Below are 13,362 nucleotides of genomic sequence, written 5' to 3' on the forward strand. Positions count from 1 at the left end.
GTGAGCAATTTTCTCACATGGCAGGCCACAGAGTCCGAGCCAAAAGACCAAGATCAAACTGCAGTCATAGTCCCATTCCCAGTGCAGACGACGACGGCAATGGCGATGGCGACGCAGCCAGTCAAGTTGTCCCTCCAAAAGTTGTAGATTTAAATGAACATGGAACACTGGCCGGTTGGACAAGCAGACATTGGCTAATGCCCAGACCCATGCGTGTTGATCGCCACCCCGTTCCTGTTCCCCAGACCATACCCGATTCCGATCCCTATACCGATATACCGATTGCAGTTAAGTTGCCCATAGCTGACACCGTTGACGAACATCATTATGAGCTGGCCGCCACGATGATGAAGATTAGCGGCGTCAGGCGATTCAGATTGCAGATGCATCCGCCAAGTTGTTTTTCTTTTACCAAAAACAAGTTTACCCGGACCGCCGACTAATGTTGCTGTTGGTATTGCTGTTGTTGCTGTTGTTGTTGTTGCAAGTGCAGCGGCAATATTTAAATTGTTTTATGCATCAGAGTGCTGTTAACTGCCCCGGCCCCGGCCCCGGCCCCAACCTCTCCCAGCTCTCCCACCAACGCCCTCTCCCTCTGTTTCTTTCTATTTGTGACTGGGCCAACAACGCATGTCCTAATGCGTAAGGCTATATACATACATAAGTATGTATGTATGGTGGTTGGGACTCTTCTTATTTGCTTCCTAGTTGGGCCAACGGTTTGATTTTTCTATTTTTATTTGCTGCCCGACTGTACCTGCTTTAAATTTCCGTTTATGCCTTTTGAAAGCTTGTAAAATGTTAAATGAAACTTAAATTTATTACTTTGGCAGGCTGCGATTGAGGTTTGCACATGGCCAAAGTGGTCAACAAGATAGTCAAGTACATATGTATGTGTGTACATACATACATAGCCTCTTGGCTAAGACTACTGTGAGCCCAGTAATTTTCTGATAGCCCATCAAAGTAACAAATTTGGCGTAACGGTAAACTGGAAGACCCAGTACATTTGAATTGTTTAATATACAATGGAGAAATCTACAACTATTTGGCCTAAAAACAAATATTAAGGACCATCAATAGAACTGAACTTTGATAGAAATGATCAACCTTTTTTCATGGCCAGGACACTCAACCTTGCGAGATCTTCATTTGTTCGTCCTTAAATGTAAATTGACTTTAATAGTTTTACATTTATATACGAGAAGACAAATACATATATACTTTAGAAATTCGAATTTCTAAATTAAGATCATGCTTGACATATAAAATAGTTATGTAGACGAGCCTTCTTTGGAAATTTTCATTGTTGTCCTATCCGTTGATTGTTCTACCAAAGACCTTATTTGTTGGCCTTTTTTTTTGGGGGGTTTTGTTGTTGTTGGTTGTTGTGATTGTTTTCATCCTGTTTTGTTGTATTTGCTTGGGCATCTCGGGCTAAATATGGACATTAAATGCAAAATGAGAGCACAACAAATAGCAACAATTTTCCACTTGACTTGAGCGCTGCATTTAGCGAGTGGGCAGAGATATGCTTGAAAAGGCATTTAGGAGTAGTCATAGCCATGGAAGCTGCTGATGGAGGTGGAAGGGAGACGATGACGATGACGATGATGATGATGCTGGCGGTGGTGGGACCAACCATTGGTCGTTCTGCCCACATTTGCCTAAAAGGAGCCCAACTCTCGAACCTGTTGTCTACTGAAATGTAAATCTTGATGGTAATTTTAATAGAAAAAAAAAACGAAGATAGAAAAGGCGAAGAGGAGACGAAGAACCGTTGCTTAGCCCAGCATAGTTTAAGAAGAAAAAAAAAAGGAAAAGAAAAGGCGCTGGGCGTAGGAAAAGCTGGCTAACTAAGCGCTGGCACGGGATAACACTCCAACAGCAACAGCAACATGGGCAACATCGACAAGAACAAGAACAACAACCATACACACACACACACGTATGTATGTATGTATATAGATACACCCATGCGAGCAGGCAAAGGCAACACCTAATGTTTATTGTACTATATAAAATGGCAGCATTTGCAGTTAGGCCAAGAAAGCAATCCGCTTGCTGCTTCTTCGTTTTGCTGCTATTTCCTCTGCTGAACGCATTCCTTTGGCCAAAGTGGCTGTTTCTCAGGTACATTGGCCCAATCTTGTCCTGCTCTTGGCGCTCTCTATGTGTGTGTGTGAGTGTGATTCTCTATGGCTGTGTGTGCCCAGCGCCCGCTGAGTGGACAAACCAGATATTGATAACGGCTCTTCGATGCTGTTACTTTGCAGCCGCATTGCTTAGGCCATAGCCGTGGCTGAGACTAAAACTGAGGACCTATCATGCAATTGCTGCTGCATTCTGCCGATGTTGGCCTCACACACAGCATACACAACACTTTGCTCACTTTAGGCCGGGGCTGTTTGTTTTCGTATGGAATTAAATGCCCGCGCGCACAGGTGCTGGCCGGGGAAGACTTGTCCACGTCTTGGGGATTCAGGTGCAACACTAAAGCTGACTGCATTTTATTTTGCAATTATTTTGTAGCGCAGTTTATACTATACTCGTTGGCCATGGCTTTGGCTTTGGCTTTGGCGTTGGCTTTGTCTTTTCCACTCTACCATTCTACTCTTTTTTTTTTTTTTTTCTTCTGCTTTATCAGCTGCTTGGCCATCTTTGTCGGCCTGGGTGAAATTCTAATTTTTACAACGCAGCTGCGCGCCAGGCTACAACTAGCCACCTCCCTTTGACTACCTGGTCTTCCTGGTCGCAACTCCATCCATACACCTCTCCGTTGGTGGCGCTGTTGGTGTTCATTACGCAAGAGGTGAATGGCACCACAAAACCAAATCGCATTTTGCCCTCAAGTCATGGGCATTAAATCAACCAGAAACTTGGCCGCTAATTGGTGCAAAAGTGTGAGCAAATGCAGGCTTAATAAAACGAACTGAAACAACCAAAAAAAAAATGGGAAAAATTATATACAAAAAAAAAAAATGAACATTTTAATTGCCTATTGAGCAAGAGCACAATCAATTAATGGCAAAAATATTACGATTTTCTTGACCATAATCTATAAGTGGACTATATCTGACTTTGCCTTTGCAAGGGCCATGAGTCCTTTATGACATTTAACTATAATCTTTAAGGAATTTGAGTCCTTTATGATATCTCTACTTTATGCTCTACTAAAAGCCCGATTCTAAAGCCTTCTAAGAGAGTAAAAAAAGGAAGATCAAAAAATTCTCTTAACCAAAAAAAAACTTGAAATTCTTGCTAAGCTTTAAGTCTTTTTTTGTTTTATTCATATTATTTATGTAAAATTGAAATCATTAAAAAGAAATTCACAATAATGGCTATTAACTAAAGATAACAAACGATGTATCCGCTTTATGGCTCTTATGTAAGCATTGACGAAAACAAAACCAAACCAAACACAAAAAAACAAAAAAAAAAAAACATGTTTGAGTTGGCCAAAATAAAGAAAACGAATATGCAAAAATCTAAACGCTTTCCGAAATAGCAAAGGTCGGCCCCTAAGCATGACAACAACAACAACCAACATCGAACAACATTTGGCGAAGGTTGTTCTCATGCAGCGCAGAGCGAATCGAATTCATTAGTGTTGTTGTTGTTGTTGTTGTTATTGTAGTCCAAGCCATATCAGAAAACTAAGTTAAGATTATGTATAAAATGGCAATAATTAAAAACAACAATAATAGAAATACAAATCGATGGCTGCATCAGCAGAGCAGCTTGGAAAATTTATTACATTTCAAATAAAGGCAACAGCAACCCTAAACGAACGAATTTTCTATACCATTCAATTGACAAATTGAAAGATCCCACATAAACACTCTCTTCAGACTAATTCTGAGCCATATATATATATATATATATATGTATATTTTCTTGGTCATATGTTTCTAAACTCATTTTGGCAGGGTATTTAAGATACTGATATACAACAAGATATATAAAATCAAAAGCGCAACCCAAAACTTCCGTATTTGCCAAATTGTTGTTGTTGTTGTTGTTGCTGCTGCTGGGAGACGATATTTCGCTATAAATTACGACGACCTGACTGGGCCAGGGGTGGTGATGGGTAACGGCCGAGGGCAGCGCGCATAATTTTGGCAAAGTTAACGAAGGTCTCTGAGACAAATTCGGTTGGGGACCCACTAGACCAGTTTTATATTATTTTATTTTATTTTTTTTTTCTCTGTTTTTTATTTTCTTGTTTTTGTTTTCTGGGTTTTTGTTTCAAATTACATGCAAAGCATTCGCAATGCAAAACTTAAACATTTATTTTATGTCTTGTTGCTGGCGACTGACTCTGCCTCTGACTCTGACTGTGACTCGGACTTGTCTTCCTGCGTTTTGTGTGAATCAAAATTTTTAAACAAAATGCTAAAAAGCACAGAGAGATGGTTTGTCTGCCTTTGATTGTGCTGTAGATTTTATACACTTTAAAGTTAACAAAAAAAAAAATACTAGAAAAACAATTTATCTCTAGAGTTCTTTGTGACAATCAGGTTCATTGATAAACCTTAGCCTAATGGGTTTTGTAGGAAACTAAAAACTATTTAAAATCTATATCGATTTATCTATAGATCAAGTTGATTGGCTGATTTGGATGTATTTGGAACTACGACTTTATAGATATATCTTTATTAGGAACTCTTTATACGATTTACACATAGAATTCTATTGATCATTCAGCTTGTTGGGCAAGCCAAAGGCAAAGGAGATTTCTAGGATACTGTCTGTATCTATAAGTATCTATATATCTAGTGACCAAGATGGGTTTGGGTTTATAATTCTCGCTGAACCTAGTAAAGGTGGATACAGTCCTCTTTAAAGAACTCCATTTCAGAGTTAGATGGACTAAGATTGAGGATAAGTCTTTAACATGATCAGTATCCTCCGCAAATTCATTAGTTGTTGAGATGACGAAATGGTAAAGCCAACTGTGTGATCAGGATTGAGGTAGCTCATCGGATTAGTCGGGGTTCTCTCTCACCTTTTTACACTCACTATCATCATTAAACTCATTAAAGGGCAAACGTTAGGAAAAGAGTGTTTAAGAGGAACTATAGCTATCTATCTATATCCATTCAAAATCTCCTGGCCCTAATTCTGATTAAATTCAATATACCCTTTCAAGAAAGAGTACAGTAAAAGCTTAAAAAAAGAAACAAAAAACAAAACGCATATTTGTTGTTTTTTTTTTTTTTTTTTGCAAACTATAATTTATTTTCAAGGGCAAATGTGCGAATTTTGTGTAGATGTGCCCCTGTGTGTGTGTGTGTGTATATGTGACTGTTGGGTAGTCGTCGTTGCATTACGTTGCCATCATCTGAGAGCTCTTAATGCTCTAACAAAAAAACAAAACAAAAAATTGACATGACAACTTTTCTATAAACTTTGACAACTTTTGCCACTGCAATTAAAAAAGAACCAAATAGACTTATATAAACTTTTCAACTAGTAATTAATAACTAGCTCAAAAGAGATATGTATATGCAAAGTAATGACAAATACTTGCTAAGTGTAAATGATTATTTTCAATAGAATTATATTTAAGTATGTCATTCTAATTTCAAAACATATTTTAAGCACAATTCGCAGGAAGTCAAAGCTGTTAGTACAACTAAACTAACTAAAAACTAGGCAAATACAAACAGTTACTTCAATTACTTTTACTTTGCAGCTTTTTAAATTTCAATTGAATTTCAAACATTTCTAGAGTATTTCGTTTTAGGTTTTATGTCTTTGGATTTTGGTTTTCAATTTTTTATTTTTTGTTTGAGGTTTTGTTCTTACTACGTGTGTGTGTGTGTGTGTGTTTCTTTCTTTTTTTTTTTTTTTGGCAATTTTCGCTTGGTACTTTTAATAAATTGCGCGGCGCCAAACCCAAGCGCTTCGTTTTCAGCGTAAACTCAACTGAAGCGCTTTAGATTTATGGGCAAAGGCAATTAAATTCATTTAAAGTAATTTATGGGCACCTCAAAATACTTGAGGGTGACATAATTGAGCGCCATCAAGCCCTCCCAGCAAATGTCTTGGCCCAATAGCAAGTATCTAAAGATAGTTATCTCTAATGATATAGCCACTTGTTTTCCTATAACGATCAGTTCAATAACCCGCAAGAATTATTAAATTTAAGATGAAATTGGACTGAGTAAATTATGCACATTTTGGTGGGTGGTTAAGGGGGGTAGTGGGAGGAAACCTAAACACAAAAAATGGGTAAACAAAAAAGTTTTGTAACCCGAAAGCCCCCCCCAAAAGGCCTAGGCAGCGTGTAATATTTTCATTATAATCAAAATGCGGCGATTAAAGCCATATTGTTCTCGATCGGATAAGGTGGGCATATATGGGAGACATGGGCGTAGTCAATGGTTAACTTGGCCAATCAATCACTATAAAATGTTGTAAGAGAAAACCATAATTGAACTACTTTAATGTGGAATTGATAAGTGCAAATATTGATTCGATTGAGAAAAGGGGCAAAACTATTTTACCCACACGTATGGCGCCCTAGTTTCCTATTCTGCCGATATCTATACATACATACATATATATCTATAACTATAACACGTATTTGCTTTTTTTTTTTAACATAAATTCTTTCCTTTTTTGTTTTGGTAATTCGGTACTATCTGGGGCTTGCCAAAAAAAAAGGAAGAAAAAAAAACAGAAAACTACAAAATTCAGGGCAATTATCTGGGTTTATTTGTAAAGCATATATAGTTCATGAATTAAATAAAACACATGTGGGTAAACTTTAACATTTTGCTAGATAAAATTGTATAAGTAGAATGTTGATTACGCATACGCAGTGTGTGCTATGTGTAATATACTTGTACTTGATCACCCTCACACCTCAACTGGCAATTACCAACTGCCAACTAGCGACTACTCGATGTGTGTGTGTGTGTGTGTGTGTGTTTGTGTATTGGTGTGTCGCTAACACATACAGTTTAGCACTGGCTTATAAACCGATTACATTTTTTTATGGCCGAAAACAAAACAACAATCCGCAAATTGTTTTCCTTCATGCAAACAGTTTGTATTTGTATGTGCAATTGCAATACATACACATACATACACATGTACATGTGTGTAAACAACAACAAAAACTCACTTTCGTTTTGGGGTCTATGGCTAAACGAACTGACTAGTATGTACTAACACAGAGTGTGAATGATTGATACCTTAGATAAGATACGACGTGAGGTTTGTTTTTTATATTTTTTTCTAGTCAATGGACAGGTCAGGTGGCCACTATGGGTATTTGATTATTTTAGTTTTGATGTGATGTGACAGTGAAATTGATGAAACAACTTTATGAGCATGTACTTGATCAGAGAAATATGAATCTATTCAATATACGCAAACCTTTAGTAGTTGTTGTTGTAAAACAGCCCCAATTTAATAGCTTAGGCTCAAAATATATCAAACATAGAACATTTAATAAAACGTCTGATCATATTTAGTCCTTCCCCTTCCTTTAACTATTTTTGACTCTTTTACTATCATAATTTTAATCACACAAAGCCATAGCCTTTAATTTTTGTTTTGGCACATTATTTAAATTAGATTTTAAGCATATAAAAGATCAATTTTCATGTCTTTTTTTGAATTTAAGTACGAAATCTTTTTGTAAGCAACAAGAGGGCTTGAATAGGACTCATCAGGAAGATTTCTGTTGAAACAATATTCCAAACAAAGTGACTCGTTAGTAACTTAATACAAATTTAGTTTTTATAATATTTATTTTATTATATTATGAGTATAAACTTTAAGGAAATTGTCGTACGTACTTTTGTTTACAATTAATGCCAAATTTACAAATAAAACTCTTAACCCTAAGCCGTAAAATAAAACAAAGACTGTCTCGTTTACTCACATAAGCACTTATGGGATTTTTGGACCCATATAATGAAAATATTTAAAGTTTGCGTAATAAAATTGCGAAATTTAAGCGATTTGAAACATTTTTCTACTTAACACTTAAAAATATTCTTAAATTCAAATAAAAACTTTCCATTTAATAAAATTAGAAGAAAGAAAAAAAAACAAGTATTAAATGCAAACTATTTCATTTTATTTACCAAAAATATTATGGCAATCTGAGTTGAACGAACCGAAATAAAGTTTATAATAGATCGTGATTCAATGATTTAAAAAACCAAAAAAAATTTGAAAAGCTCGCAACTTTCTTGTAACTCTCTGACCCTCACATGGCTCTGTTCAATGTCAGGTTTCGGCAAACATTTTATTTCGGTTTTTTTTTTGTTAGTATGGTTTTTATTTGATTTTGTTTCTGCTTTTAACTAACTAACATGTAATGCCACAAACGAACCAACCAACGAACGAAAGAGGCAAAAGCGGAAACCGAAAAACAAATGCAAACAGGCAAAGTTTGCTTTGTCGTTTGTTCATTGTTGGCCAAAAAGAAAAGCAAAGCGCAAACGGTAAGGCGAGCGCCAAGTTGAAAACGTTTGCCAATGATTACGACAAAACGGTGAAACGACCTTGCCAATTACTGATGGCACCCGCTCCACACTCCCCACTCTCAACTCCACGCCCCATACCCGTTCTCAATCGCCATCCCAAGCCCGATCCCGGTACGGGTCCCGCATCGAAACTGGAACCACTGTTTGCTTATGCACAACGAATCGCTGAGTAGGTGAGTGGGTGAAGTCGGAGAGTCTGAGAGTCTCAGTCTCAGTCTGTGTCCACGTGAATGGCCAATGTTAAAGGTTAAATGCGAACCTTTAATTTTTTTCAATTACAATCTATTGTACTTGTGCTTTGCTCTTAACTCATTCACTAAGAGAGAGAGAGACACAGAGAAAGAGGGCGAGAAGAGAAACACCATGGAAAGAGAGCGTTGTGCTAGATAAAGAGAGAAAGAGAGAGAGAGAGGGGAGCATCTCCCGACTAAACAAAAAAGAGCTTGCAAATAATTAGCGCAAATTTAACGCTCGTTGCTTTGGCATTCGGATTTTGGTTTCGGGGGGCTGAGTGCGTACACGATCGCCGGCAGCAGCACAACATGTGAATGTGTGTGAGTGTATCTATGAGATACAGCTGTGTATCTTTGGGCGTTCAAATTGTTTTACATGAGCAAAGGAGTGTGTGTTTGTGTGTGTGTGTCTGCTGAAGAGGCAAAGAGTAAGCGCGCACAAAAAAAAGAATCATATATGTATTTTGTGTGCAAAAAATTGTTGAGCGACAGTTAGCCAGGAGCGGTCTTTATTATTTAGGTCAATTGGGCTATCAAAATTTGTGTATATTTGTTTCATAAATAGAATGCCTAATCTAATTAGATCAGATTTATGTTCAATGGGATGCAAGATGAATGCTTCGATATTGTTCAATGGGGCGTATGAAGACAACAGAATACCTACTCAATTACAAACAGCTATTAATACATCCAAAACTATGGCCTGAAAGTCACTTTATGATGTTGAGTGAGTTTAAAATATCCAAATATTTATAAATAAATCATTATGAAGTAGAATCAATATGAAATGAAATAAAAAGGTCGCAGTAATGGGACCTTCTTCTTCCTTTATTCATTCTACGATTCATAAAAAGATTCCTTTAATAAGACATCCTGTATTTCACACAGGATACCAATCACCCACAGGATGAAAATGTATGTTAAAGTCGTCAAAATGTTTGCAACAGACAAAAACAAGCTTTTCCGACCCCACAAACGATATATATTCTTGATCAGCATCAAAAACTGAGTCGATCTAGCCACCTATTCCTCTGAGACTATATGAACTAGAGCCATCAACTACTTACTTCATGGACAGTGAAATCTGTTAATAAGGAAACAAAAAAAAAACATATAAAGAGAAATTTTGAGCCCAAAAGTAATGAAGTTCATTTGAAGCAAAATGATGCTACAGCCAAAATAGCTAAAAGAAGTTAAGTAAGCATCTTGTGATTACTAAGAAAATGATTAAGCTAAAAGTATTTCAGAAATCCCTTTGAAAGACCTTTTGGTTAAAGCAATCCGTTCCTGAATTCAAGCTGTGATCGTCGTTTTGGTTTGCCATCTTTTGTGTAAGCTTTTTTTTTGTTGCAAAAATTTACGCATTTGATGCCGTTTGTAAGCAACCCCCGATTCCTGCCCTCCCCTTGCCCTTCAAACAAAGTTGTTTGCTGATATCTCCGAGTAAAATGTGTTTAAGTGTGTGTGTGTGTATAGTCGGTAGCAGCGACAGCACTTCTAAAGCCACTTAAGTGGTGCGCACATGTGCCGCAAGAACAGAGCATCTTTGCACACACACACATACAGAGACAGACACTGACACAGCTGGCATAGGCAAACCGGCATAGGCATAGAGCTCAAGTTTGAATCTAAGACACGAGCAAAGTCGAGAACGTTTCGCGATCGTTGCCCATCTAAGTCTAAGCCTATTCTAATGCAGAGAGTAGTACGAACAGCCAGAGAGATGTTTAGAGGGAGACAGAGTGACAGTGACAGAGAGGGAGGCAGACAGAGACAGGGAGAGAGAGAGAGTAATTGCAACTCCAGCAATAGCTACAGCTCCAGCATTTGCCACATGCGATGTTGCCTGGCTCTCCTCGGCCTGCAGTTGCTAGTGGTGCTAGTGGTGCTGTTGCTGTGGTGCTGCTGCTGCGACGCCAACCGAAGTTGTTGCTGGACGTGTTCTTTTTAGACTTTTAGCATTATTTGCAGCATTTGCAACGAACACTCGCTAAAAACAACTGCAACCGCAACGTTGTGGCACGCGTTTCTATTGCAAATAACAAGAAAACCAACAAAAAAAAAAAAAAAACACAAAAAGAAAAAAGAAAAAAGCAAACCAAAAAGGAAACAAGAAAAACAAAAAACACAAAATAAATAACGTTTCCAGCAATTGTGAATGAACTGTGACAAAATCAATTCAAGATTCTTTCGATTGTTTAAACTGTGCAACAACAAACTTATCCTTATCAATAGTGCAACAAAATGTGCCGCGCTTCCTGAACTTTGCTTAACTTTGCCTTAGAATCTCTACGAAATCAAAGAGTATGTGGTTTACCTATTGATCATAAGCGAAACAAAGTCAAGTCAATATTCTTTGAATTTCCTAATCGAAATGTGGGAGCGCACCCCACCTACCCCCTACCCCCCAACCCACCCACCTATTCAGATTGTGTTCCTAGTAAACTTTTATTTGCATATCAGGCTGGTTGTTGTTAGCCAATAACAGACATGAAACTTCCTTCAAATGTAATGCAATATGAATGGAATATGCAAATTAAAAAAAGAGAAATATATTCTTTGTAAAACCTGAAATTCAAAATTCCAATGAAACAAAGGTGTACAAACAACTTTGAAAATAAAGAAACCAAAAACAGGCAACGACATCTCTTTACAAAAGACCAAAAAGGAAGAAGCAACAACAACAACAACGAAAGAAAAAAAAAACCAGCTGATGATCACGATCTTTATCATTATAATTCGTTTGATATTAAAATTATTGAATGTCTAACATGTGAGGAGCACATTTTATTCTTGTGTGCTTGGATTTCGGTTTTGGTTTTGGTTTCGGTTCGTTTTTGGTTTTTGCTTCATGTTCTTTTGCTTAATTTTTCAGACAATTCCATAGAATTAAAATGATGTGTCGGGACCTGGGGGGATGATGTGCCCGATGAGCATAAGCAAAACGAAATGAAACGTAGCCAGGGACAACAACAAAACCTTACACATGTACATCTTACACATGTATGTATGAGTGTGTGTGTGTATCTACCACATAAAAGGCAAAGCTGTCGGCTAGTAGGTTAACAGGCAAGACGAGAGGAATCAAATAAGCGGCAAGCAAACCGAAGAAATTCGCAAACCAGCAACAACAACACAAAAATTGCTTGTTTGAAAGCGAAAACCCTATACAGATACAGAAATCTATATATACAGATACATCTACAAGATATACCTATGTACATATATGCGAAAAAGAGTCACCCCATCAAAGATATTAAGATACTTGGCACACACAGATACAGATACAAACATACAACATCCAATATGATCAGTGTGTAAGCGATTCAAGGGTAGGGCAGGCAGGCAGGCAAGGCAAGACAAGGCAGGGCAAAGGCAGGCAGACCGGCAGCGGCGGCAACGGCAACGGCAAACGTTGTTGTCGTGTCCAAAATGCCCTTGATCGTTGCTGTTCGAATTGTCGCAGCAGAAGAAAGAGATAGTTCCATTGCTGCCAGCAGCGCTGTAAGCTTTGCCGTCCCTTTCCATGCTCAAAAGCGAATTTTTGTATTTTGGCAACACAAAAAAGCATAACGAGTCGGTCTGCTCGGGGTTTCTTTTTTTCCTCTCATTTGCTCTTTTCTTTTTGTATATTATATTTATTTATTTATCTTGAGTTTTGCGTGTGTTTACTTGGGGATATTCTTGCTAAGGGTTTGTCGCATACTCGGACAGTTGTCGATTCGCTGTTTACAAATTTATCTCATAGATACGAAATTCTCTCTCGCTCAACAATTATTAAATAAACAAATTTTTATTATACATACCGCGTGTTGGCTGCAGAACATTACAAATTTTCCGAACTAACAAATAAATGTGCAAAAAATAAAATAAAAGTGTGTGAAAAATTAACGAAACAATTTCATACAATTTGTGATCCATAAGATATACTGCGAAACTGATGTGCAAAGTATATATTCAACAAAGTTAACTAACTAACGGCAACTCAAGGCAAATGTTGTAAATTTGCGGAAATGACCAGGTTGGTGTTGAAATGTTATTCTTTTTTAAAGCAATTATAATGTAGGCTAGTTAAAAAATAAACCAAAAGGACACCCAATCTGAGGATTGCTCTCACATTATATACAGGATTTTCCTTAAAAGACAAATAAGTCGGTTGATGAAGTGTCTGGAACCCCCAAGCCTAGATTAACTGAACAAACAATGAACCCGAATAGCTGGTCACAAGAAATGAAACTTTTTAACCTACAACAATTTCACAAATGATTGTCAAAGTGATCATACAGATCATTAAGATCCTTAAAATATATAGAGATATGCCTTAAGGCCCTCTTAAGGTCTTAAAAGATCCTAGTTTGAGTTAGGTTGATAATTATAGATCATAACTAACAAAGATCTTTTAGATTTTATACTAAGCCCTGAATTATATTGAAATGCTTAGCCATTAGATTAGCTTTTGACCTTTATTTCATTTCAATTCTAAACGCAATTCATGAATTCATTTAAAACAGAAAATACTTTTAGCAAGAAATTCCAGAATTCTATAAAAACATAGCTTAAATTTGAAATGGTTGTTAACAATTCAACATCTTGTCTAATTATCTGTAAAAACATAATTT

The 13,362-nt window shown here is 37.1% G+C and overlaps 1 protein-coding gene across 6 annotated transcripts in view; it reads left to right on the forward strand.

The window, feature by feature from the left end:
* The window catches only part of fru (fruitless), a 142,743-nt gene that overhangs the window by 59,956 nt on the left and 69,425 nt on the right, over positions 1-13,362 (forward strand). Inside the window, exons 1-2 of one of the 6 annotated variants that reach the window (XM_068298120.1) lie at positions 10,937-11,047; positions 12,492-12,764. The exons of 4 other annotated variants lie outside the window; for them this stretch is intronic. In XM_068298120.1, the coding sequence (XP_068154221.1) occupies positions 12,757-12,764 (8 nt within the window). In that variant the 5' untranslated portion in view covers positions 10,937-11,047; positions 12,492-12,756. Of the gene's footprint in view, positions 1-10,936; positions 11,048-12,436; positions 12,765-13,362 lie in introns of those variants that run through there. One more of the 6 variants, XM_068298121.1, reaches the window with a different exon arrangement.

Source organism: Drosophila tropicalis, unplaced genomic scaffold (genome assembly GCF_018151085.1).
Source record: "Drosophila tropicalis isolate 14030-0801.00 unplaced genomic scaffold, ASM1815108v1 contig_859, whole genome shotgun sequence".
NCBI classification, from domain to species: Eukaryota; Metazoa; Arthropoda; class Insecta; order Diptera; family Drosophilidae; genus Drosophila; species Drosophila tropicalis.